The sequence below is a fragment of the Rhopilema esculentum genome, unplaced genomic scaffold (genome assembly GCF_057945365.1).
Source record: "Rhopilema esculentum isolate cy_ngs unplaced genomic scaffold, ASM5794536v1 HiC_scaffold_24, whole genome shotgun sequence".
Lineage (NCBI taxonomy): Eukaryota > Metazoa > Cnidaria > Scyphozoa > Rhizostomeae > Rhizostomatidae > Rhopilema > Rhopilema esculentum.
Genome location: NW_028300835.1, coordinates 123,577 through 151,111, shown reverse-complemented (window position 1 = coordinate 151,111; position 27,535 = coordinate 123,577). Strand labels below are relative to the sequence as shown.

Below are 27,535 nucleotides of genomic sequence, written 5' to 3'. Positions count from 1 at the left end.
ATTAATTGGTTTACCGTCACGTGTTCAAACGACGTTTATTGCGTATGAAATTATTTGAGAGCACTTTTGAATCTTTGATTCAATTTCTAAATAATCACAAATTAATCACAAATTAATCACAAATTAGTCAAAAATTAATCACTTTCATCACTAAAAATCAAATTAATAACACAAAAAATGACTTAATCGCAAACTTATCACTAGTGATAATTAATCTCGTACACCATTGAGTGAACCTCAGTCTCCTTGTCCCCACCTTAGCCTCGTTCGGGCGGCGGAAAAACCTCGTGTATGCATTTCGTGCAAGATGGCCGCGGAAACCCTTCGTAAACTCGCCAAAGATCTGAATTGTGATATACATGATGAACAACTTGCAGCACACCTTGACAGTATCGATGAACTGAAGTTTTGCCGATCAGAATTCCAATATCCGAAAAATAAAAATTTGCCGCCAAGTGAGTCAGTCTCATTTCAATATAAACCTCGACTTCCAATCTGCAGAGTGTGTGGCATGTGCACACACAAGATTTTTTCAGAGGCTTGTCTAATGCACACAAAAAGATAAGACACACATTTTTCTGGGTACTGGAAAATTTTTAAGGACCACCCTTTTTGAAATGTTGCTTTCGTATGTTGGTTGGTCTAAACAACATTTTCTTTGAAATTTTGAAATGCTGATGAATTGATATTTTAGTATTCACAAAACAACTTTGACTTGTTTTGGACAGCATCAGAACCATCTGATTGGCACAAGTTGAAAAAGTTGCTGTCTATAAATAAATTAGAGAACAAGTACCAATTTTGCTATGTGCATTTTGTGAGCAGATTGAGTTTCTCTAGATGATACTCTCCTCCTGATTTGAAAAGCTCTGGCATGCAAATACATTAAATGAAATATGAGGCACAGCTTTTCAGGGTTGCTCAATGAAATTTTAAACGTTTGAGAAGTTAGAACAAGGGGGGTCTGGGGGTACTCCCTAAAGGGCCACACCCTATAGATTACTGCAGAATGGCCCTGGAGTCATCTCATATTTCTTTTGATTTGATATTTTGATATGACCTATGCCTGCCCTAAATCCATTTATGTCCAGAATTAAAAATCTACTGACTAATATATTCCAGTTCTCCAAGAAACTACAAACTTAGCTTTATTCTCAATCTTCTAAGTGAGGGCTGGTAAAAAGAGGCCTTGCCAGTTACAAGGGGCATAAAAAGGTCTGAATCAAATAATTTACTCTGTAGGGATCATTCTGTGGACTGAATTTTGTTAAAATCAGCTGACTGAGTGAACTTTTATGGGGTTACATTTCAACTCCACACCCTCACTTAAGAGTTTGACTAACTACAAGGTAGGGGGTTAAAATAATTGAAATGTAATAATATAAACAAAATATATGATTGCCCCAATTTTGTGGAATGCTTGAAAGTGTTTTGGCAGAAATAATTGCTGTGCACACATTGTGAGACAAATTGACAAATACTTTGCTCATTAGAAGCTTGCAGCACACATTGGATCAAAACTGAACAGTGTGCAAACATTGCACACTTTGTCAGTACTCTTGCACACATGCAGACATTTATATTTGCTCTTGCACACACAAGATCTTGTCGAGAACTGCCACCCTCTGCAGACTGGCTTGACTTGACAGGTCATATCTCATATTTACTAACATTAGAAAATTTTGAGATTCCTCAGATTTAAAATGATCGTAGGTAATATCGGACAAAAGTGTATTATTGTTACTGAACTAAAAATCTCATTATTTTATAATACATTTACCTGGTTCAATTGGAGCTTTTTTGAAAAATTAGTTCACTGTAAAAGCTCTTTAAGCCCCTGGGGGGCTTATTCATTTTTTCAGTCCTAGACAAGGGCTTACAAGAGAGTTGGCTTATTAGAGAAAGGGGGCGTATCAACAATTTGAACCAAAAAAGTTTTAAAAATGCCCTTGGCCATTTTTTGTCATGAAAATGTCATACAAGTGTTCTAAAAAAACTTTGCCAGCAGCTTCGAAAGTTTATACAATCAATTATAAGGTCCTCATCTTCATCAACATCACCAGGATAAATTGATAACCAACCCTTGGATATCTTCAAAACAAATTTTGACTGACTACCAAGTCACACAAGTTAGTCTTTACATAGGCCGTATTTAATGCCCTTACCCTTTTTATCATCACCACCCCCCTCAAGTGACCCACTAAATGCGCATATCTTCTATGTTTGACATCAAAGGCTAAAGTGGGGGCTCAATAGAGAGGGGGGCTTATTTAAAGTTTTTGCTTGATAAGGAGAGACTTAATAGAGATGGGGCTTAATAGAGAGGGGGCTTGATAGAGAGTGGGGCTTAAGAGCTTTTACAGTATTTAGGAAATTTTTATCAATGACCATTCCTCATTTTCCATGCTTCTTGTATTCCTGGTCTCTCTAATATCCTTTGTTCTATATATTGAAAAATTAATCCTGCCTCTCTGATAATCCCACATGCAGGATTTTTTGAATAAAGAAACCAATGCATCAATGGCGGCTTGTGGGGTAAATTTTTGGTGGGGCTGATGACGTAATATTCTAAATCTAAAGCCATGAACACAGAACGCCAAGAATGATAAATAGCTTTTCCATTCTTATCTATCTCTAATCAACAATGCTATCATCATTTTGAAGGTTTTGATTGAAAAAGTGCTGCTATTAATTACTTCAAGAATACTAAAAAATACTTCATGAAAATTGTGAAATTTTTGTCCCTTTTCTTCATAGTAATTTTAACATATGCGTAGAAAACAGCAGCTTCCCTGAAAGCCTAAAAGAAGCTGATATATCACCCATATTTAAGAAAGACGATGCTCTTGTTAAGAAAGATTATAGACCTATTTCAGTCTTGCCATCAATGTCTAAGGTATTTGAGAGGCTAATGGAAAAGCAGATAAAGCTGTGATAAAAAAAGATAAAAAGAATTTCAAGTCAAGGAATGTCAATATCCCTGTGTCGGTCAGAGTCCTCCTCTCTATGAGATAAAAACTTTCATCGTATTCGAATAGTAAACGTTTAGACGATTCCTTACTTCTTGTTTGGTGTGTTTTCTAATGAACGCCACTTTTCAAGATGCGGTGTTCAATACACCAATTTGACTTATGGCCTCATTTTGAAAAATTCTTTTGTAAAAATTTTTGACCTCAGATTCGGATTGACAGCAATGATTTTAGTCTACTTGTAAGTTTTCATTATGATATTGCTCACGATATTGATTTTATGACGACATAAAGATAAAAACTTTGTAAGGGATTTGACCGTGATTGGCGACTAGCGATTGGCGTAAAGTTTCCCCCCGAAATGATTTTTGTGGTCAAATCCCTTACAAGTTTTCAAACTTCATTTCTCGGTAAAATCTAAAATACAAGCTCAAACAATATGAAAAATGGTAGCCCGCCTAAAATTATGACGATAAAACCAAATCTGAGCTTAAAAAAGTCGTATAATTAAATTTTGAGAAATTTCCAAAACCAGGTTGTAAGTCAAATTGGTGTATAGAGGGCGGTGTTTATCAGAGGTCGTCATTTTTTACAAATGGCTGCCTGAAGGTGCGGCGCTCAATAGAGGGCGGCGTTTATAAGAGGGCAGCGCTCATCATATCAGTTATATTCTTTATACACAAAAATCCCTTCAGCTTACAACAAAATACCAAATAAGAAAATAAATACCCTAGTTACATTAATATAATTTATATACAGTTAAAGCTAAATTATGCAATCTTTCTTATAGCAGCTGCTCTTCCAGGGCTGCTTTTTGAATTTACTAAGTGTAGAGAGCTCTCTGATATTGATGGGAATATCGTTCCAGGCTTTCAGAGCCGAATAGTGAAAGCCTTTCTTGACGTATTCAAGGTTATTTCTTGGGATTTGTAGGTCCCTGCAATTCCTTGTTCTGTAGTTGGAGTGCTGGGTCCTATGATGATATTCATCCCAAAGGCTTTTGGGACATTGTCTGCTGATTTTTTTGTATGTCATAACTGATCGATCGAACTTTGTTAGTTGCTCAACGGTCAGCCAGTTATGAGACCAGTTGTCTTTTACTCTGGCCTGATCAATAATCAAGCGTGCTCTGAGAGGCACTTGATTGGTGCATTCTCTGCTAGTTAGGGGCTAGCCCCAAAAGCCCAGGAGATTGTTTCTGAACGCGTGTTTGTCTAGTTTTTAAAAGAACCGCAGGCAGTGGGACCTAAACAAACAAACAAACTAGAGAATGGACAAACAGTGAAACTCGAAGCAACCAAATTAGTGAACAGTGCTAAATTAATAAAGATGGACCTTGATTCTAAAACTTATTTTTTGGAAATCTTTGGTGGGGCTTAGCCCCACTAACCCCAATACACGAGCCGCCACTGCAATGCATTGTGAATGTGCTTGAGGTTTTGAATGATTTTTGTCCATTCAGTGTGGTCTTTTTCATTTCCATTTGATGAAAGTGTCCATCATTTGGGCTAAAGATGTTTCAAGCAATTAGCATCAACTTTCTCATTAACTTTTGTCGATCTTCTTCTGTAATTTACATGCAGTGATTTTAAGACAAGTAAGACAGTAAGACATGTAATTTTCAGCTCCAAAACATAGGAGAAAATGTTGTTAGAAATTTCAGCTGGGTGATGCTATGTCAAATGAGTGAGCGAAACATTATTCTGACACCCACCATCTCAGAATTGGCTAATTTACTGTCTGAAAGTGCCTTACCATATCAGAGGCACATAATGTAAAGATTTTTCTTGAAATTGAAACCGTTTAGATGTTCCGGAGATTTTAATTGTATCCAAATTCTCCAAAAATGGCACATGGTGGCCATTTTGGATTATGGTTAGAGTTTTAAAAGAAAACTAAAACCTTAAAACCCTGAAGAATTATTTGTTTGGATGAATTGGTCCACAAAACTGTACCTCTCATGTATAGAGATTCTGAATATACTATTAAATTCACTGAACTGTCAAACCTAACCCACCATAGTTTCATTTGTGCCCCCTGTTCTTTAATTGGGCACTTTGATGTCTCTCTTCTACATCTATTTAAGTTTTAATAGAAAAAATTTGACAACACCATTCAAGGCCAAATTTAGCCAGGAGTTTCCAGGAGTATATTCTCTCCATTTTTAAGCAATTGGTATTTAAACTTTACAAAATTCATAACTGCATTTGCAGACTACTGTTCTTTAATCATTGTCCTTCATGATATGGAAACTTATTTTAACAAACTTTAGGCTAGTTATAATCATGTCTCTTCAGTAAATCTTAGGCAAAAAGTCTTTGCGAATAAGATTTTGCAGTGAAAGGAAAATCTAATTATATTTCTTTAATCAATTTCTCTTCAGTCTCTTTTAACTGATATTGCTGTCCTGTAGCAGTCATGGGTGCTGGAACTTTGCAAATAATGTTTTGTTCTGGTACATAACAAACATCTTTTATTTTTGGCCATGAATAAAATCTGCTACCTTCTTTCTAAAAGCATGTTGGAAAACTAATCTGGCCTTTCTTACAGTGGCCAATCTAGTCTTACCAATCTTGGGGGAGGGCTAGACAGGGGTCTGCCTTTCTCTATGTTGGGCTACAGAGTAAAAGGGGCCTTCAATGGGATGCAGAGAAGCTAGGTTTGGAGAATGACCCTGCTCACCCCACTCCAAAAAGCAGAATCTTGGATAATTATTATAATATATAACAAATATAGAATAAAAAAGAATCAAGTTGATATCAAGAATGAAATTTTCCTGGTAACTTTACAGAAAGGAATCAAGATTTAATTATGTTCAACTTGTCTAAACACCGAAATGCTTCACAGGAGCCCTAGCTTCTTAAATAAATGCAATAAATTCGCATTAAGAAAAATAGAAAACTACACTAACAAAACCAATAGCGAATGAATAGCTATTGAAGAAAACATCAAATCATCAATTACGCCTTTTTGCACAAAAATGGGGGGAAGGGGGCAAGCATGGGGCCAAGAAAAATTCTTTATTCTCTTGCAACCAGTGTTTTCTTTGCTTGTAGCTTTCTTCTTCAAGCTCATGTACTTTATTCTAGTACACTTTAGGTCATATAAAATATTATCAGTCTTGCCACTTTTTTACCTCGTTTAGGAGGTTGTCTTTTCAGTTTAATATCATATAACTTGCCATTAAACATTTCTGACAATGAATGGAATCATTGTCAGTTCCACTGGTCAGTTGAGCTACTCTGATAGACATGCTCACTTGCAACTATCTGAGCACAAACTTAAAAAATTGAGAAAAAGGGGCTCTTTTAGGGTCACAAATTTGTTTGAAAATACTGATTTTATAGAAACCCAAATATATTTAATATTTATCATTATGAAGTACACTTAAGTTTAGTTACATCTCTGTACTAATCTGATACAGCTGTTTTCAGCTCTCACTGTGATGGCCATTATAATATTCAGCAACCAACTATGGCTACAGCCATAAAGTGGGTGTGAAAGATTTGTCTCTAGCTCAAGCAAAATGATTAATCCTTAGGATTTCATTTCATATTCAGATAGCATCTTAAGCTAGAATATAAGCACAAGAATGAAGCAATTTGCTTTCAGAGACTTTAATTGAAAACTTTGGGAAACCTTTTTGACATATTTAAATCATCCAGGAAAATTGGACATTAGTCAGTTGGGGGTTGAAAAGCCCACATGCCTTGCTATAGAAAGCAATTTTCATTCGATTGATTCGACAGGTCATTTTCCTTATTTCTCTCTTTTATGTAACATACTTTAGCCCGGATTGCATGATCTGTAGATAGCTGTCATCTAGAATTAAAAAATTAATATCAGGCCAATTGTAAAATATTTATTAACAGTCTTCTTTAAACATTTTATTAAAGCTGTTTGTATAAAAGGAATTTAGATGAACTTTTTGAGGTCTATTTCCATAATCTGAAAATCTAAGTTTCTTTTAAGGGAACTCTGATAAAACACTCGAGTTTGTTATTCTATTTACTTTTTTAGTTGATTTGAACCTTGTTGATGGCGAAGAGGATTGTATCTACTTGTGTAGCAACTCTCTTGGCTTGATGCCAAAAAAGACTGCAGATTATGTTCAAAATGAAGTCAAGAAATGGTCAGAAATGTAAGTATGTTTTACAGTATTGGACATTGCAGTTTTATTTAACTTTTTTTCAAATTTATTGTTATTCATTTTCCATCTGAATTACTTTTCACTAGTTTCACAGAAATAATCACATCAACATACCGTATTTCCTCTAAAGAATGCCACAGCGTTTATTTGATGCGGCGTTCAATAGAGGGCAGTATTTATCGGAGGGCTGCATTTAATACAAAATGAAAAGTTTTTGAAAGTTTACAAACGATGTCTTCATGTTATGAAAATGTTGAGGAATGTCAATACCCCTGCCTCCATCAGAGTCCTCGTCTCTATGACACAAAGTTTTCAAATAGTTTTGTGTTTTCTAATGAACGAGGGCGGGTTTTTTTTCCAAATGGTTGGCTGAAGGTGCGGCATTCAATAGAGGGTGCCATTTATCAGAGGGTGGCGTTCATATACATTTTTATCTTTTTTAAAATTTTTTTTATAAACTGATAGAATACCGTGTCATTTGTTCTTTCCTGATGTGTCATGTTTTTTTTAATTAAAAAACTATTATCTTATTAATGTATGAGGTAGCATTGCTATTCCTTATTCAAGAGACACTTTTCCTCATTTTACTCTGTCAAAATTAAAAAGAGATCATAATCATGATTTAGTATAAAAGTAGATGAAAATAATTTGCTTCATAAGAAATCAAGTTCATGCATTCGTTTTGAAGTATTGATAGAGGTCTTTTCTTCTCCAATTCTATCTGTTTGGCCAATTTCAAATGTTGTTGGTGAAGACACCCACTTGCTTTTAAATACCTGAACGATTTCTACATAATATTTCTTGATTTTAATATTAATACCTTCACAATATTAATATTTATAAAAACAACTTGACCTTATTTCCTCTAACCAATGAACAAAAATAAGTAGCTTTGCATTTTACCATGGCCAATGGAATGGCTTTAGAGTCTTGAAATGTTTAAGACAACGTTTTCAGGTTCGTCGCAGCTTTTTGATCCGTAAATTGTAGATTGTAAACACTTTTAAAGTAGCCATCGCTCTTACATCCGTGTTGATCGCTATCTACTATTCTCAGCAGTCGCTATCTACTATGCTCAAGGGGGATGTCCAGGTTCCATTTGCTGGATTGAAATCGGCCGACGGGGTAATGTTTTTGAAAGCACGGATTGAGAGCACGTTTTTGAAACCGACGAGATAATCCTTCATAACCAACCCCCCCCCCCTCCCTCTTCATAGTGACGGCTTTGCTTCCCTTTTTAGATGTTCATTGATTCTTCTGCCTTGCAAATTGGGAAAAATTACTTGGAAACTCTAAAAATAAACAGAGTCTTGAAAACGATATGAGTCGCGCCTTACCGCAGTCCATGCGATAAAAAGCCATTGCTTTGTTAACTCGGGGTTAGTGTCACAGTTTAGATATGAAAAATGCACCGCACAGTTGATGACGCGGACATACTTTTTATTTGCTTCTTGCTGCTTTTTCAGTTCAAAGATCCCTTCGGTCATATTTGTGTTAAACAATTTACTTTATCGATCATTAGACGCCGGAATATCTATCGTTGTATCCTTTTTTGTGTTATAGGGCTCTCTATGGCCACCATCATGGTGTTTTTCCATGGGAGAAGGCAGAGGACTTTGCAGTAGAGCCATCAGCAAAACTTGTAGGTAATGTGATGTTGTGCCCGCATAATACATATAATGTATGACAAAACATCATATTTTAGGAGTTTTTCAAGGTCATCAATTGATATGATAAAAGTTAAGCAGTAGCAGCCCTATGAAAGAAATAGGGGCACGGTAAACGGGAGGTATGCGAGGCAGAGAGCAAGTAGGACTTAGGGCAGGGAGCACGAGTAAAGTAGACTCGGAGTACGGGAATTAGAGGTACTGGGACTGGGTAAACGGAACAAGAGGATCTGGTGGTATTGGGGCTTATGTAATGAAGACTGGGGGTATGGGGGAATCGGGACATTTTAATCGAGGATATAGAAAGTTAACATTCTCGGGGCTGTGACTCAATAAGTTAATTTGGCCCCAATCTAGTTTTCCACTCTCCAATGAGACCAGTTTATAGAATTAGTTGTCGCAGCGTTATCATTGTTGTGTTGCTGATAGCGTAGGTCAAAAATTTAGCAATTTGTAAAGAAATTGACAAGAAATGGAGTATATACTGGTGGAGATATACCATGATTCGCTCAAACTGGTATTTGTCGTCACACTATCGTTATGATCGATATAGAAAAATTTGCATTTTTACACTGTTTAAGAATTCATTCAAAGATGACTTTCATTTTGTTTTCGAATGAGATTGCATGCTGTCAAGTATTTTTCCGTACCACCCCCGGTTATTCATATTACTTGAAAACATAGGAAAAAGATTATGTTATATAGGATTTGAGGCCTTTTCGTCTTTCCATGCTGCCCTGAATATAATATTAATTATGTTTATAGCATGCTTCCTCAAATAAGGATGAGCAAGGATCTATTTTGCGATAAAAAGATTAATATTTACCCATCAACAAAGCACCAATGGATAATTTTTGTTAATGAAGCATGCTTAGGCTATTTATTCCATTCAGTTGGACTTCTGAAAAATGTTTACAAGAATAAACCAAAGATAAACCAAATGAGCCCCAAAAAACCAATGGTTTTATGAATAATTTAGCATTATTTCATTCATTTCTTTAAATATTTCCCACAGTTTTCGCTCTGAAAATGCAACTGGTCTATCTATCTATGTATATCGTATGTTCAGTGAATATAGCCCTGCCTATATTTCACCAAGCACAATATGACAGACTGGTGAATAGCATTTTTATTACATTAAGTAGAAGAGGGGATTAATGATGACGTCACAAAATTTCCCCATTTCAGATTTTCCTCAAAACAAGTTTTTCAGTTCTGTTTTCTTCTAAGCAAAGCAGAAAAAAGAGCGAGGTAAAATTATAAACCTTCCATTGTTGTTAGGAGGCGTTGTAGAAGGAACAGTAGAATTCGCCCTGCTTAATAAGTTAATGAATTAATAATAATAAGTTGTCAATGAATTTTAGCAGTGTAAAACAGATTTAGAAGGTGCAACATGGAAACCAAACTGTGTTTCGTTTTCATAAGCTGAGTTGAAAACGTTTTCCCTGTTTCAAGGTGCAACAAGATTGTTTCTTGCATTTTTTGATAAATTTAGCTTCTCTTGCTGCGTTATTCAGCTAAAACGACAAATGGTAAACGATAAACCCCTTTTTGACACCCATATCAATTTTCAATGCATGCTGCTTTGTGTCAATGAATTTTAGCAGTGTAAAACAGATTTAGAAGGTGCAACATGGAAACCAAACTGTGTTTCGTTTTCATAAGCTGAGTTGAAAACGTTTTCCCTGTTTCAAGGTGCAACAAGATTGTATCTTGCTTTTTTTGATAAATTTAGCTTCTCTTGCTGCGTTATTCAGCTAAAATGACAAATGGTAAACGATAAACCCCTTTTTGACACCCATATCAATTTTCAATGCATGCTGCTTTGTGTCAATGAATTTTAGCAGTGTAAAACAGATTTAGAAGGTGCAACATGGAAACCAAACTGTGTTTCGTTTTCAAAATCTGAGTTGAAAACGTTTTCCCTGTTTCAAGGTGCAACAAAATTGTATCTTGCTTTTTTAAATAAATTTAGCTTCTCTTGCTGCGTTATTCAGCTAAAACAAACGACAAATGGATCATTCACGAGTTGCCATCAGTTTCCTGGTTATTGAGAGCTTCATGCCCAGTGAAGGTTTCCATATGTGAAAAATACCATCGCGCATATCTGCGGCTATGTTTTTTCTTTAGAAAGGAAAATGTGAAAATAGCGCTATTCCCAGCTTCTGTTTTGTTTATCTTTTTGCTGACAGTCCCACATCACAACAGAACATTGGAAACAGTCCATTTACTTTTTCTCTTTCAAAAGACGGGCATTTATCCTACCCCAAGCTAGTAATGTCTACTTGATAGTGATGTGAGAATTCAAAATTTGTCATTCCACGGGAATTTTTCAGTAGTTTGCCATTAGAAGTACTACAGTCATTGAACAGTTTTCTACTTTCATTTCCCGTACGATCAAGAAAATTGTCCTGAATTAAGTTTTGTGTAACAGAATTCTTAAATTCCAAATTGTTTTTTATTATGATATTCATAAAAAATCTACCAGGAGCTTAAGACCCCGTTTACACTGTCCCGTGCAAGTTTGGAACCGTGACAAAACTGTCGCGGTTCGCCCTTGCGTTTACACTAGCACTGTGGAACCGTGACGATTTTGCTCTGCTATCCGGAACAGTTTTGACCCTGCTTTGAAAGCGAACGAATTTTGTACCGTCACGGTTCCGTTTTTGAACGGGACAGTGTAAACACCTATCCGAGACGATTTTGTCACGGATTCACAAAGAGGCCTTTTGTATGGCTGTTTCAGGTAATCGAGGCTTTGATTGTGGCGTAACTACGTTCTCAAATTCTGAAGAAAAGGAAATTCTGAAGAAAAGACGACCACAGAAAAGGCTTGTAGTGTTTCCCAGTCCAAGCCTTGATTGGACTTTGCAGTTTTGTAGTCTAAAATAACACTGAAAATTAAAGCCACCTTGTCTTTCGTCCAAGTAAAAATTTTAATCGGCATTCCGCTCCATTTTAACTCACAATAAAAATTCGATTGTTGACTTCAGCGGCAAAATAAAAGCCTTGGTTGACTAAATACAGCTTCTTCTAAACAATGTTCTACCATTAAATTAAGGTCGTACCGGTACAGTGTAAACGGAACGGCTAAACGGAACAATTTGGAACCGCGACAGTGTAAACACTTGCGAACCGTAACGGTACAAAATTGTCCCGGGACAGTGTAAACGGGGTCTAAGTGATATCTTTCCGCTGTAGCCAGCTCTGCACTTGAAATTCAGGAAAGTGTCAAAATTTTACTTAGCTAGAAAATGCTACACTATTGTTGTGGTTTGGGAGATTTTTCCTTTACTTTATTTTCTTTTTCACCTTTACTTTATTTCAATGTTCTTGAACCGAAAGATTACTTCTGTTCCTGTTACGACATTCTTTGATCAAAACCATTATATCTTAGGTGCAAAGCCTGCAGAAGTAGCCATTATGAACTCACTAACCGTCAACTTGCATTTTCTAATGGTAAGGTATTATTCAGTTATCTCAAACACGTTTTAAGGCCGATTTCCATTTGACATTTTTTGTGTGCGCCCAAATCTGAGCATGCGTAGTTAAAATCAAGTGGTCTAGATTTTGCGTCCGCTGCGAGCGCCAGAAAGTTGATAGGGTCTCAACTTTTTTGCGCGCTCGGCCACTTGACAGCAGCACTTAGCTACGCATGCTCAGATTTGGACGCTACGCCCGCGCGCACAAAAAATGTCAAATGGCAATCGGCCTTTAACCGTACAGTATAATGTACGAAAACCAAAGAGCATAAGATGCTACGATAGTTTTTGTAATACAGATATATCCATCGTTGTAGTGATAATCTGTTGAAGATTTGGAGCTACAACTTTTGTTCAAATAATATCCCGTTAGACTTATATAAACTTCATACTTCCTTCAGACTTCAGACTTCAGACTTCAAAAGCTTCCATATATTAGGTTTCATTAAATGTGAATAATACATAGAAGACAAATGTAAAATGGCTTCAAATTTACTTAATAAAAACCCTAAAAAACCTCGATCTTTTAAGAAACTGTTGTTTTTAAGAAGACGAGGGTTTCTTTTGCAAAGTTTCAGCTCCAGTGGTTCTTATAATGTGAAGACACAAAGACAAAAATGACACGAAAAATATCCACATGTTTGATTGTTTGCAATTGCATAAAAAGACACCACTTTTAAAGACAGATAGGTCACAAAAGATGGTTTTTTAACAATGAAATGGTGGCAACTTCTCAATTATTCTGGTCTTTGGAAATTTGCCAATGATTTTCAAGCTAGACTCAAAATGTCCCGTAACAACATTTCTATCATTTTCTTAACGTCGTTTCATTTTGTAGACATGACAGAAAATTCTGATTAGAACTTGACCTGAAAGCCTTTTGATGAATGGATGTGAATGCACCATGTGCGTTCTCCGAAAAACTGTGAATTATTGAATCGAACAGCTGCCGAAAAAGAGCCCAGGATTTTAATAATCAGTTGAAATACATTTATTTGAAGAAAATTGTTATTCCCCAAGCTCATCTTTCCTCTCATCTACGTTTTCTTTTTAACGTATGTCTGTCTCTGTTCTAATCCCTTTGGTGACCAAATTTTAACGACATCAGATCTTTTCCAAGGGAATTCAAACTTCAGCTTCAAGATCGCCAGTTTTTGCGTTGATAAAGGTCTACAATCTGTCGATCGAAAATTACAATTTGGGGATCTTTTCACCAAATAATACTAAAACGGGGCAAAAAGAATTACATATGACGCTAAATATGAAAAGCTTTGGTTATGTTGCAAGTTTAGGTCATTTGGGGGTCAAATGTTTAGGTGTTTGATTGATTTCTATTTTTGATTCAATTTATGTTTCTCAACAGATCCCATTCTACAGACCAACTCCAACAAGGTATCGTATTCTAATCGAAGACAAGGCCTTTCCATCTGACCACGTAAGTCCTTTCCTCTCGCATTTTCCATGAATGGTTTCTTTTAAATGGAATTTTTTAACCCTTTTTCTCTCAGAATTGTAACCCTCTCATCCTGGAAGCAGCAGTTTGCAAGATAATGCCTGGAAATTTCGGGAAATTTGAATGCAAAGTACAATCGTTCAACCTTTCCCCCGCCTTTCAATGCTGGGGCATTCGTATGTTTATAGTAGACATGTTAACATTAAGTTGGAAGGACGGATGTAACATCTTAGCAACGTCTGTTTAGGGTTGTAGTGTTGTTGATTGTGGTTTAATGCAGTATATACAGTGGTAAATTTATAACGGTGTTTTTATTAATATCTTCAATATCAAGGAGTATACCTTGTAATAGAGACCTTCATCAAACCCATAAAATTGTGGCTATTTTGTTGAGAACCAACCTGGTATTTTTTGTATTCTTTAGTATGCCGTTGAATCGCAAATTAGGCTCCATGGATTTGATCCAAGTGATGCCTTGATTTTAGCAAAAATAAAAGAGGTAAGTTATCTTCAATGAAATCTATTGACAACGGTGCTCCTCGTCATCTTTGTTTTTCCTTCCAATTGTTCAATAGAGGGAACTTTTAAAAGACCTTGTAAGAGAGGAGATAAAGACTAAGAGCTTAATCCAACGGCAGCTCAGCGTGGCTTGAGTTTTCTTGTATATTCTGAGGCATATTTTGATCCACCCTGGGTGCCAGGGTCTCCAAATTTAGTCTAAGAGATATAGTTTAATTCTAGCCCCCGAAGGGAGAATTAGAAAAGGAAACTCTTTCCTTTTGAGTGAGGTTCAGAAAAAAAGAAACTCGTTCCTTCCCCTACCCTGCACCCATTTCTTCCCCTACCCTGCACCGCATCGAACGACACTATCCTCCGGTTTCTTGAGGCGTTTTCGCTTAATGCGTAATTTTTATTGAAGTAGCTTAAATGCTATATCTTATATCTTTTCCGTTCTTTTTATCGACACATAGGTTCTAATTGAAGATATTTTTATAAATGGTAGTTGTCATTTTACGAAGAAGAATCATCCCAGAATGTCAAGAGAAATCAACTTGAATTTGACCGGGCTTTGTTATGAATCACGAAAGGAGATGTAAATAAACAAGTAGCTTTGCTGCATGTTAAATTCAAATCACCTTTAGATTTCTTTTCGAGCCTGAAATGTCCCCCCTCCCCTATTAGGTTTTAGAAGACTTTCTGCCCAGGAATCTTTATCCCAGAAGTAACTAGCATCTTGCTTATTTTCTTTATGTGTCTATTTTAAGGGGCACTCACCCCGTTTCTTATGATTTGGAAAGTTTTCCACCCATCCCGTTGATTCATGACGTCCAGTTCATTGAAATTTCGGGAATTTTCTATCCACTCTGTTCTTTCATGACACCTCGTTTATTGAAATTTGGGAAACCTTCCATTCTTTCGATTTGAAAGTATCTTTGCTATTGAGCAGCCAAAATCAAATCTTGTTTTGGTTTTTTTAAAATTCAGTCATCTTTTCTTTTCTCTGAGGTCAACTAAACAGTGAAGTTAATATTTTGTATCGAGAAAGTACTTTGTTTTAGGGGGAAGAAAACTGGAGGACCGAGGATATTGTGAGCTTAATTGAAAAGGAAGGAGACAGCATTGCATTAGTGCTCTTCAGTGGTATGTATAATTAACCTTAAATCAAGTTTCTTGTTGTAGAACACGGAATATGATTCTTGTATTTGAGTCATCTTTATACCATTTCTTCATTAGCCTTTCTGCATTCTGACTTAAGCTGGAACCTATAAAATTGGGTTTTACACTTTTGCCAGCCAAAAGACTTTATCTTCATAAGATGCATGCTTGATATTAAACGACAGAGTGACACGTATATAGGCGCTACTCTCGGCTGGACAGAAATTATATTGATATTATGCTTTTATGTTTAATGGAGATGTCGATAGCATGCTTTTCTAGATTGTAAATAAATAAGCGCTACTCTAGACAGCAAAGAAGTTGAATTGATAATATTTTTATTGAATGAAGACGTTATAAGATAGGATGGTTATGTTTTGGAGATGGACGCAAAACCCAAGGTGGCCTGCAAATTTTCAGAACGTTTTGTGCATAGAAAGTTTGAATGTACAGAGAATTAGCGTAGGGTTAGGATTGGTGTTAAGAAACGTCTGCACACACTTGGTGATTGTGTCTGTGATCGCACTTGTTGTGACAGGCCCATTAACACGCGAGGGTAGCATCCATATATGATTTAATCCCCCTCCCCTGTCATTCAAATTTGGGCAATATGTATTCTGATATCAGCGGTAATCAGTATTGAGTTTGGGGATGGGTTGCCAACTCTCAATGAAGTCTGCACGGAATTTAAGGCACAACGTAAGTACTACATGTCAATCTTGTAAAGTCACAAATAAAGGAAAGGCTTTGCCACAGGCATGGTTTCGATGATTTCAAGAGAGTACCGTATTTCCTCTAATGAACGCCGTACTCTGATAAACGCCGCCGTCTATTGAACGCCGCATCCAAAATTTGGAGTTTGTAATAAACGCCTCGGCGCTCTTTAGAGGAAATACGGTAACCGTTTTGGAGTCAAATCTTGTTAATGGGAACAGTATCTGTACTTCGGTTTTTAATTATTTGGTTATCTTTACCAAGTAAACCAGTACTAACGATTGTTCCTAAGAAGCAACTCGCCGAGGTTTGGAAAAGTCGTACCATACTATATCAATAAATTTTTTTATTTTTCCAGGCGTTCACTACTATTCTGGTCAGTTGTTTGACATGAAAGCAATTACCGAGGCAGGACATAGAAAGGTTTGTCATTTAGAACTTGAACTTGATAATTGCAATCCACAATCGATCCAGGTCAGTCCGTATGGAAACATTTCATAAAACAGTACAATTATCACTGTATGAAAAGTTATAACCATGTATCGTGCATATTACCTTTGAAACTCGTGGTAACTGCAATTAAACAGATAATTAATTTGTAGCTGATAGAGCTTCTACATTAATGTCTTCCCCCCTCTCCCCTCCAAAAAGCTGTGGATTTGCAGGCATTCAATTCGAAACAGGGTGCTGACGACTCTAGTGTGAAATACGTACGGCAATGACCGTTTTTTGAGAATTTTAATGATACCCAGAGCACGTGTGTATTCGCAGCACATGCGCAAATTAGTTTATCAGCAATGAATCGACGATTAATCTTTAGTATTTTGTGATTAAAAAAACCAACCTGAATAAGAAGCGGCACACATTCTATCTTAAAAACCAACATCGCTTTTTGGTCGCGCTTTTCCATGAAGTGCGGCAAATACTAATGGATTTAATTCCAAGGAGAGCAGCTTATAAAAAGCTACTGTTACGACGGCCGCTGTTTCGACGCTTCGAATTTGAATTTCTCTCGAATTAAATTGAATGCGGGATAAATCCGTATTAATCTAGCCTTAGAATTGTCGGGGTAATCATGTATTTAAGTAATGTCTCATAAAAGGGGACAACTTTTTCTAAAAACTAAGAGAGACAACTTATCAAAGAAGCTGTCTTTTTGATTTGCTTGAAAATAGTTGAAGTAAGAATATCATAAATGTTAAAGGCATAATGATAAACTCGCGCACGGGGACGCAAGAGAAGGGGTGAGGAGGAGGGCCCTCTATTACCCTTCATTTTGACAACACCCGCAAGCTTTGTAAACCTTGAAGGTAACAAGGTAGAGTTTGGGTATGGCTGTTTCTATTCTCATCGGCTTTCCTCGCGGCCATCGATAATGTGATCGCCATGGTTTCTGTGCTTTGACGTAGCTATGAAAGATATTTTTCAAGCAAGAGTTTACGTAGTGTTTTCTATTGAAGAACTACCTAAGATTTTATAATGCAATCGCTGTTTGACATTAGGATTTACAATAATGCTGCAATTCTCGCTTGATACTCTGCAGTACTTTTACAACCCCAATTTGTTTGTCATTCTGTGCCAGATGCTTTAAAACCTCAAGTACAGCCACCCCATCCCTCCTAATCTCACCAAATTCCCCAGCCTTACTCTTTTTTTGTATTTTATACCTTTGTATCAAGGGGTGCATTGTTGGGTTCGATTTGGCACATGCTGTTGGTAATGTACCGATGAGCCTTCATGACTGGGATGTTGATTTTGCAGCTTGGTGTACTTATAAGGTTAGTCTGAATGAAAATTGCTGGTTTGTTATTAAATTCTCGACGCCATATAGGCTGTGCACTCTTTCGATGTATACAACAGGGCAGTTATAAGTTGCTACTCTGAGTTTCACGCTTGGTGCGTTCATCAGACAACTATAGGCTTGTAAGTTTTGAATAGACGCCATTAATCAACCAATGGAAAGTAGAAATCTTGAATTGATCTAATAACCTGTTATCAGTACTCCTACAGACGGCAACTTACTGCGTATGTTATTGAAAAGTGGGGATGAAAATTTGGCTTATTTTCATTCATTGCAACTAATGAGCAATTCATTGTATATGTTCTAGTCATCAAGCTGACAAATGAATCGGCCATCAATGATTGTTTCTTTTATCCTCGTCAAATGCAACAGCTGTTGGCTTTGGTTCTGCTTAGATTCTTATTTTACAGCAGCTTGGTTTTCATGAAGAAAACCCTCTTTCTCCAAATAGCCAACCAATTTCCAGTCAAACCAAATTAACCACTCATACATCAATTTTCTAAAAACTTAGTTATAGTGTCCTATGTACGAAGTTATAGTGTCCTATGAACTGAACTTTGTTGAAATTAACGTATCGCAATTATAGTTACTGTTGTGTCTCGCATATAAGGAACAACGTTTTCAATTTCATGCCTGGCTTGTTTCTTATAAAATGAGATAAACTTCAAATCAGAGATTAGAAAAATCATGTGCGACCGATTAACATATCATTTAAGCCTGACAAACAGCACTGTCGTACCCTATATTATCAAAGTGTTGTTATGATTTTCAAAGATTTTAGTATGTTTATATATAGTTTTTTGAATAAAAAATAAGCTATAAGTATTTTCAGAACTGTCCCGTTTCTAATAAAACGGGGTATTATTTTGAATGTCAGGGTCTGTGTCTTAATGTTTCTTGTGTGCGGTACGCTTCTGTATTTGAGATCATTTAAGTAGATATATTTTCTATAATCTTACTAGGCACTTTCTAGAAATCACAATCAGTTATTTTTTTCAGTATTTGTCCAGTGGAGCTGGTGGTATAGCTGGTATATTCGTAAACGAGAAACACACCAAAGACGACAGCATACCCAGGTTTCAAACATTTCCTTACATTTCTTTCCGCATTCATGTCCTCCATCATAAGTCATCGTATAAGACATTTGTTACTTTGTGAGTTCCACGGACAGGAGCTACTTCCCAAAACGTTTTTGTCAATGATGACATCTTTTCATCCCTAATTTAGAACCACTATCATCGCAAGCTTAAAAAGTTCCCCTTTTGAGGTCGTTATTTTCCATATGTTTGTGTCTATCGTATAGTTTGTTTTTGAGATTATTATTTTTCAGTAAAACTTGACATTTATTTCATTGATGTTTCTCTCCGTTATTGACAAATTTTTAACCTTTTTTAAAACCTTTTTTGGAAACTTGATTCCAGGTTTTCAGATGTTTCTTTGGTTATGTTCATTGAGCCTTTGGTTTTGCACATTTTTGACATTTCAAAAATATTTTGTTCCTTCGAAGACTTGGTGTAATTAATGTTTAAGAATATTGTCTAGACATTTGCCTGCGAAAATGTGATTTATTGGCTTTTAAGAATAAAGTTATTATTTTGATTCGCTACTAGTCCGTGAGCTTATTAGCGTGTTGAAAATGTTTTTGTTTTTTAGACTGAATGGCTGGTGGGCTCATAGGCTCGAAACTAGATTCACAATGGATAACAGTTAGTGCTGAATTTTCGTCTAATGTAGTCTGTTTTTTCAGTAAAAAGCATTTCTTAAGTGACTGTTTGTTGATTAAAAGTCTATGATTGATTGCTGCCACTGAAAACTTGAGTTGTGTGGTTAGCCCAGTTAATGGTCGCTTCCTGGTTAGATGTCCTAGTTTATTTGGTGAGCTGGCAGCGTCCTTTCTTAATAATATCTTTATCGGCGTCACTCAGAATCACAATAGTGAGTTGAATCTCAGTCCTAAACTAAGATAACATTTCGTAATTGGAACTGTTCATAAACGAACGCGATGACCAAATCAATGTGATCTTTTCAGTGCTGGATCATTTCCGTTCTGCACCCCATTTAGGCGAAACAGTCTTGAACTCACTACTTTGAAGCTGGTTGAAAATTTTATGTATATGACACTAAAACAGAATTCTATGCTAAAAGCAAGTGTTCTTGAATATCGCAAATCTCAAAGATACTCATATCATTTACAAACTGAAACCAGTCAGAAACAGAGAAGCATTAAATAGATGTTTGTGTCCTTGTGTCCCAGAAGTTTGCATAGTTGCGCTAAACTAAGATTTCTCAATAGCCTCTGTCTGATGCACGACGAGTGTCGGCGCGGAAACGTCTAGAGTCACCAGAATCAACAAGCTAAATAAAGATTAACACCTTATGTATGTGATGTCATATTGTATTGAATAATCTATCGCTGACCATCGGTCAATCGTTAAGTGAGAAATTTCCACTAAAATTAATACAGTAGCAATTTTGCCTTGACGTTAGCCTCTCTCCATTGCTCCCAGTTTTAATTGGGTTTTACACAATACATCATTTTATCCTATGATTGATAAGACATTCAGCGACCAATTTAAAAACCCAATGCAAAGGATATATTGATGAAGAAACTTCCTAAATCAATAAGCCTACAGGGAACTAGTTCGAGGATTTACATTATTCTAGAAAGCAAAACCCCTTCCATATGGTCCCCTAAGCCTCATTCTAGCGGGTCATCTTCTCTTTGACCTTCCTTCCTTCATTTCAAATCATACGCACCCCTTTCGCGGTGCCCTGATTGTATATATATTGACCTCAAAGTATTCAATTCTTATTATAAACTTGAGTCTACATGTAAACGAGGGAGTATTGCACCAAAGATTTATTGGCATAAAATGTTTTCCTGTTTATTTCAATGTCATTTGTAAAGGGCCCATCCGGAAATCTCCCGGTGTCCCGTCTAGCTACAACGCCCCTGCGCATGGGTGCTATAATGGAACGAGAAGGAAGCAAGGACCACGCGCCCAATTCCCGGATAATTACACCTATGTATAAGCAAATGTTATTGCCCTTTAAATCTCATCATCATGAGCCGCTTTTATCCCATTTCATCACTGTTACAGAAATGGATCTATCGCCTGGTGCTGCTGGTTTTATGATATCCAATGCAAACATGTTCGCTACCGTATGCCTGATAGCGTCTCTTGAAGTAAGTTTGCTTTTGCTTAAGATTCCATAGTTTTATTTGATTACGGTGTTTCTATTATCCGGAGTTTAATTTTACAAATCTTTGACATTGATCGATAAAATTTGGGAAGATATTGTTTTGGTATGTCCGATATTAAGAGATGTCCATTGATGATAGAGGTTTAGCTGTACAATTAACATTTTTTACATTGTATATTTACTGAATTCTTTGAATATATCCTGTTTGAAATACTCACTAGCCTTGAGTTCCTGATGGAAGTTTTATTGCTTCAGGAGACTATGTTTTTCAATTGTTTACACAAGGGACAAGTGAAGGCCCCTTGTCAGAACAAGAATTATTTACCCGTATATATATTTTATGTCGTAGTTTTTGAAACCCATTTAAAAGCAAAATCATTGGGTATGGCATAATCATAATAACGTGTACACTTAACTACCCTGGGTACCAGAGCCGTATAAATTCCAGCGCGGAAATAGAAGATAAGAGTGGCGTAAGCTCCTCCGCTTCTCTGCTTGGATTTCTATAGACGCGCTCGAAGTCTTCTGGCAAGGAAACATTCTATGAATAGTTAACATTCTTTTTTGAAAATCTCGTTGCAGCCTTGAGATTAAAATTTTTGCTGCCGTTTAATATTTTAATATGTAAAGCTCATGTTTTGTACCAAATTTGTAGATATTTGATCGCGTTGGAATGGAGAAACTTAGAGAGAAATCTCTTATGTTAACTGGTATGTTGTAACTAATTCTGGTAGTTTGCGTACTCGAAAATCATTGTTTAGAAAGCATATGTATTAGATATGTTAGAATCTAGCCCAATAATAGAAAAAACGAATATGAAATACGGTTACAAAATTGTTTTCATGAATGATTCAAATGCATAGATCAAAAACGCGAAGACAAAAGTATAAACAAGACCTACAATTTCGGAAAAGCAATGCTGGACAAACGTGCCTATCCTACTTAGGGCCCAAAATATGGAATAATCTTCCATCAGCATTAAAATCAACATCCAATATCAACATCTTCAGCATCACTTATGACCAAAGATAACTTTTTTCCAAAATAGAGTAGTCAAGGAAGATGGCATATATGTCTACTACTAAGGACCTCTTTGTAACTAACAACAGTCAAAATTTCCTGTATCATCCTCTAAGGAGACCAGGACCTCTAAGGGGACCAGGACCTCTATAGAGCCCAGCACCTCTAAGGGGACCAGCACCTCTAAGAGGACCAGCACCTCTAAGGGGACCAGCACCTCTAAGGGGACCAGCACCTATAAGGGGACCAGCACCTATAAGGGGACCAGCACCTCTAAGAAGCCCAGCACCTCTAAGGGGACCAGCACCTCTAAGGGGACCAGCACCTGTAAGGGGACCAGCACCTATAAGGGGACCAGCACCTATAAGGGGACCAGCACCTATAAGGGGACCAGCACCTATTAGGAAACCAGTAATGAAATAAGGTCAGCTTGACCTTTTAATGCTATCCCTGCAACTGAAATTAGGGTATTTTGATTATTGTGTTATATAATTATATTTTTTATAGCTTGTAAATACTTCCAGTTTGGCGAATTATACATACATACATATATATAGAGGGAAAGATATCAATAACAAATCAATAGCTTTACAGAGTTAGCGAATCAATAATTTTACAGATATGACTAGTGAAGATATCCCACGTTGAGGTTTTTACAATCATTCTACCTTGAATAATATGTTAATTCTGTTATGCCCCACAGGATATTTGGAATTGCTCATAGAAGAAAGTTTTGGGAAAGGAAAAGATTCAGCTGGAAAATTTTATATTGAAATCGTCACTCCTCGTGATCCGAACCAAAGAGGATGCCAGCTGTCAGTGAGATTCTCACTTCCTATTATGGACATAAAAAAAGAGTTGGACAAAAGAGGCGTTGTTGTAAGTTGATCTATAGATATTTTAATAGCTTTTTTCGTACCGTAAAAGCAATTAAATTAGTTCAGCATAGAACCCAGTTGATGGACTTATCTGACCCAGCGAAGCTACTTTCTACAGAGGATGTAGTGGCACTGTTAGTTGTTTGAAAAACCCCAATAACATACGTCACAAGCATGTTGAACAGCCACATTATCTTCCCTACCATTAAAATCTTAACAGCATACTTAGGTTAGGGTGATCAATATATCTACAGAATTTGAATTTTTAATATGTTGCTTGCTCTTTCCCACCTTTAATTCACAGGAGTGTCGCTAGTTACTCATCTCTTAAACTACATCTCTCAAACTTCTTTCTCATTGTATCCCTGTCTTTTCTGTTCTATATATGTCTTAAGTGTTGTTATTGTCTTCAGGATCTTGTGCAGGGGTTCTTAATTGTTTTGAGTGCCGGCTCAGAAATACATGTGAATTTTCTCCGGGGGCCACTGAGTTTTCGACTTTTTTATAGCTTGTGTCAAAAAAGTTGCACAAAATGAAGTTTGGATCTCATACTTACCAGACTAATTTAGAGATAAGATAGCCAGACCTATTATTTCTTGTTGGATTCTTTATTCATAAATCTATGTCTTGCGCTTATTTTCATGAAATAAGTTTTGGAATGGTGGATGAGAGGAGAGAAAAAGGGAGGGCGATGATAACATTTAGGAACATGATGCTGGCTTGATGTTAGAGGGATTGGCTCGATGTGCAATACCTGATGGATTTACACGCCCAAGGCCTGGGATAACTTTCTGGGGGAAGGGGACTAAAAGATTTAAACTGTAACAAAGTATATAAAGCCAAAAAAATATTTACACAAAAGTTTGCAGCATGCGTTTCTTTTGGCAGGTTGAATCAGAAGATAGTTGTGCTATTTTTAGGTTACGACGTTATTATTCGTTGGGTCAACTTAATGCACTTGAAGTCAGATCCAGGGACGGTGAAACGTGTGTATTAAAAAAGGCCACCATGGTTGGCGACAAGAAAAATTTTAGATTATAGTAATCTAGGGATGGCCAGAAACTGCATTTAAAATAGAATTTGACGGGAGAAAAGCTAACGGTTCCATAGTTTTATCTATTTTAATGTTGACATCAAAAGAAAGGGTCTTCCAAAGTTTTAGAATTATCTTAGCATAAAAGCGAATAATCAACTTTTTTACGAATGAATGAAACCAAAAGAAGATGGAGAGAGAAAATGAATAATACACAATTTGGCAATAAAGCATTAGCCAGTGCCCTAGTCCACATACGCCGCCTCATCTCAGAAATCTCAGAAAGTGGAGGAAGGGTTGAGGTCATGGCGAGTTTATCAAAGACCTATTGAATTCAATGAAAGCAGTAAAATATTTTGCTATAAAACCGTTAAATGATTATATAAAGCATTTCCAACTTTCGTACTCCCTTTCCGACCAATTACTGGTCAACGGGACGCACATTATCATCTACTGCAGAGAAAAAGAAAATATCAGAGCAGTCCAAAAACGAAACTAAGTCGAATTCAAAATTTTCAAAGTGTAAGCCACAAATATTTTTTTGAGATAAAGCGCTTGGCGGGCCGGATAAAAACTTGCTGCGGGCTGGAGTTTAAGAATGGCTGGTTTATGGGATATTCGGTTCGATGTTTTCGTTCCTTTTTTCCTTTCTTTCTTTCATCCTACCTTCATTTCTTCCTTCTTTTCTTCCTCACTTCATTGTTTCCTTCATTCCTTTCTTTTTCCCTTTCTTCCTCTCTACCTTCATTTCTTCCTTCTTTCTTTCCTACCTTCCTTTCTTCCTACTTCCCTTCCTATCTTCATTTCTTCCTTCTTCCCTTCCTACCTTCATTTCTTCCTTCTTTCCTTCCTACCTTAATTGCTTCCTTCTTTCCTTCCTACCTTAATTGCTTCCTTCTTTCCTTCCTACCTTAATTTCTTCCTGCTTTCCTTCCTACCTTAATTGCTTCTTTCTTTCCTTCCTACCTTAATTGCTTCCTTCTTTCCTTCCTACCTTCATTTCTTCCTTCTTTCCTTCCTACCTTAATTGCTTCTTTCTTTCCTTCCTACCTTAATTGCTTCCTTCTTTCCTTCCTACCTTCATTTCTTCCTTCTTTCCTTCCTTCCTTCTTTCCTTCCTTCCTTCCTTCCTTCCTTCCTCCCTTCCTCCCTTCCTCCCTTCCTCCCTTCCTTCCTTCCTTCCTTCCTTCCTTCCTTCCTTACTTCCTTCCTTCCTTTGTTATTTTCTTTCCTTCTCACTTTTATTTCTTCTGCCATTCCTTTCTTCGCTTCTCCATTCCTTCCTTTTCTCTGTCCTTCCCTCTTTCCTTTCTTTATTTCTTTCTTTCTTCCTGTACCCCTTTCATCTATTTTTTATGTCTCCTCCTTGTTTCCTCTAATCTATTTCATTCTCTTTTTCTTCCTTACATTTATCCATACCTTCATTTTTCATTACCTTCTCCCGTCTTTCAATTTCTTTATTTCTTTGAAATTGACCTTGTTACTTTTCTTCGTAGTGTGACAAGCGAGAACCAAATGTTTTGCGTGTAGCCCCTGTACCTATGGTTAACAAATTTCATGATGTCTGGCGTTTCATCAAAGTTCTGAAGGAATCTGCTGACACTGTTTTGGCGCAGATTGGAACTAAATGATGAGAATGCAAGTTACTTTCTAGTTTATATAAAATATTGTTTGTCAAGGCTGAATAGAAACTATTTAATGACTTTTACTTCATGGCATATTCTGCCAATAACTGAATAGCTGGGTAGGTTTGTAAACGATGATATTTTGTAGTAGTATATTACCTCTGGTAAATTATGTTTGTATTTAATTAGACCAAAATATATAGAGTGACAATTTCAACAAAGTACTATACAATCAATTATTTCGTATTATTCGTACTGTGAGTTGCCCTTCGCTAAACAAGACAGCAAAAATCTTAGCCTTCATTTTGGGAAGAAATGTTATTATTTTCAATAACCTTTAAGAATCAGATTCGCGTTAACTCAGGAGCACTGTTATGAACGTAGATCTATGAAATTTTCTCAAACTAATTATAGGGAGTATTATGTTTAATAACAGTAGTTTTAGGATTGAAAGCTGAGAAGCAGATGATATTTTAGTGTTGATCCATGGCTAAATTACATCCTGTTCAGTGTCTGAAACAGCCATCCTAGCAACTGCGCGTAGGCATCTAAAGGGTACAAAAATATAATAAAGAGGCTTTAAAGGTTAATTACGGATACTTAACTGCCTTAAACCTTCTGTCGATCAACTATCAGCCAATCAACTATCAGCCAATCAACTATTAGCCAATCAACTATCAGCCAATCAACTATCAGCCAATCAACTATCAGCCAATCAACTATCGGCTAACCAACCACTATCGGCTAACCAACAACTATCAGCTAATCAACTATCAGCCAATCAACCATCGGCTAGTCAGCTATCAGCCAATCAACCATCCGCTAGTCAGCTATCGGCCAATCAATGAGCGTGTGAGTGGTATTGCAGTTATTGATTGGCTAATTGTCAATCGACAAATGCCTTATTTTAACATTGAAAAGCACGGCTCATCTCCGTCCATAGATGCGTAAATTGTTTTGGGACAAGGTCATAACCAGTTGTAAAGAAAGCCGACCAGTTGTATAGAGTAAGAGACGGTATTTTAGAGAGACTTCGCAGTGGAGATTTCCGAATCATAGCTGGTTTTAGGGGTTGAATGCCTTCAGCGAACTTATCGGTTTGTTAAATGAATCTCTCTTCGCTGTTTGTCATTATTTTAAAATTTTATTCAATGCTTCAACTTGCAAGGAAATTCCCTTATCAGAAAATAAATTTAGGCATTTCTAAGAAATTAAGATAGAAATAGAAAATTGGAAGGAAGAAATGAGGAGAACGCAAGACAATTTAAAAGACGTTTGATAAAAGATTTCTTAACTTCCAATGCCCAATAATTAAAGCTTAAAATATTGCTATAGTATTCTACCCTTGGCACCAGAGCCTCATCAATCCGAGGATAAAGTATTGTACAGCTCAAAAAATTTCTGTCACTAGTTTCTAATTATATTTCTGAGCCTAAGTAATGGAGACTCTGGTACCCAGGGTGTAGTATTTTGCATTCGTGGATCTTATGCGTTTGACAGAGTACCTCGAATGGTTCTGACATAGGCACTAAGAGTAGTAGGTGTGGATGAATGGATCTTTCGTTTTGTATTGGCTATATATGCTAATGGCAAACTTGGTAAGGCATTTCCTGTTAAGGTTGGTGTCCACCAGGGTTCGGTGCTTAGTCCCTTGCTATTCATAAAAGTTTTAGAGGCTTTGTCATGTAAAATCAGAAAACGGTTGCCATGGGAGTTACTGTTCGCAGATGATCCCGTTCTTATCGCGGAGAGCTTAGAAGAGCTAGATGCTATGTTTTCACTTTGGAAGAATGGTATGGAACAGAAAGGTTTACGTGTAAATGCTACCAAAGGTCTTTATCTCCTGCTACGACCGTGCTACTAATTAGAAAACCGGTCATCAC

General features: G+C 36.7%; 1 protein-coding gene across 1 annotated transcript; it reads left to right on the top strand.

Moving 5' to 3' along the window:
* The first annotated feature begins 278 nt into the window (after positions 1-278).
* On the top strand, positions 279-25,888 carry LOC135689697 (kynureninase). The gene is made up of 15 exons (XM_065207014.2): positions 279-455; positions 6,990-7,110; positions 8,683-8,765; positions 12,184-12,245; positions 13,632-13,703; positions 14,146-14,220; positions 15,281-15,362; positions 16,450-16,514; positions 17,771-17,869; positions 18,892-18,968; positions 19,546-19,598; positions 20,994-21,079; positions 21,752-21,806; positions 22,820-22,995; positions 25,524-25,888. Exons 1-15 carry the CDS (start codon positions 308-310, stop codon positions 25,656-25,658), a joined length of 1,389 nt encoding a protein of 462 aa, XP_065063086.2. The 5' UTR covers positions 279-307; the 3' UTR covers positions 25,659-25,888.
* Positions 25,889-27,535: the final 1,647 nt, after the last annotated feature.

Excerpts from the sequence above, each read along its gene's own strand:
- LOC135689697 (XM_065207014.2), top strand. The coding sequence starts at position 308 with ATGGCCGCGGAAACCCTTCGTAAACTCGCCAAAGATCTGAATTGTGAT. Across the intron at positions 7,111-8,682 it reads GTCAAGAAATGGTCAGAAAT|GGCTCTCTATGGCCACCATC; the intron begins GTAAGTATGTTT and ends TTTGTGTTATAG. Across the intron at positions 8,766-12,183 it reads GCCATCAGCAAAACTTGTAG|GTGCAAAGCCTGCAGAAGTA; the intron begins GTAATGTGATGT and ends ATTATATCTTAG.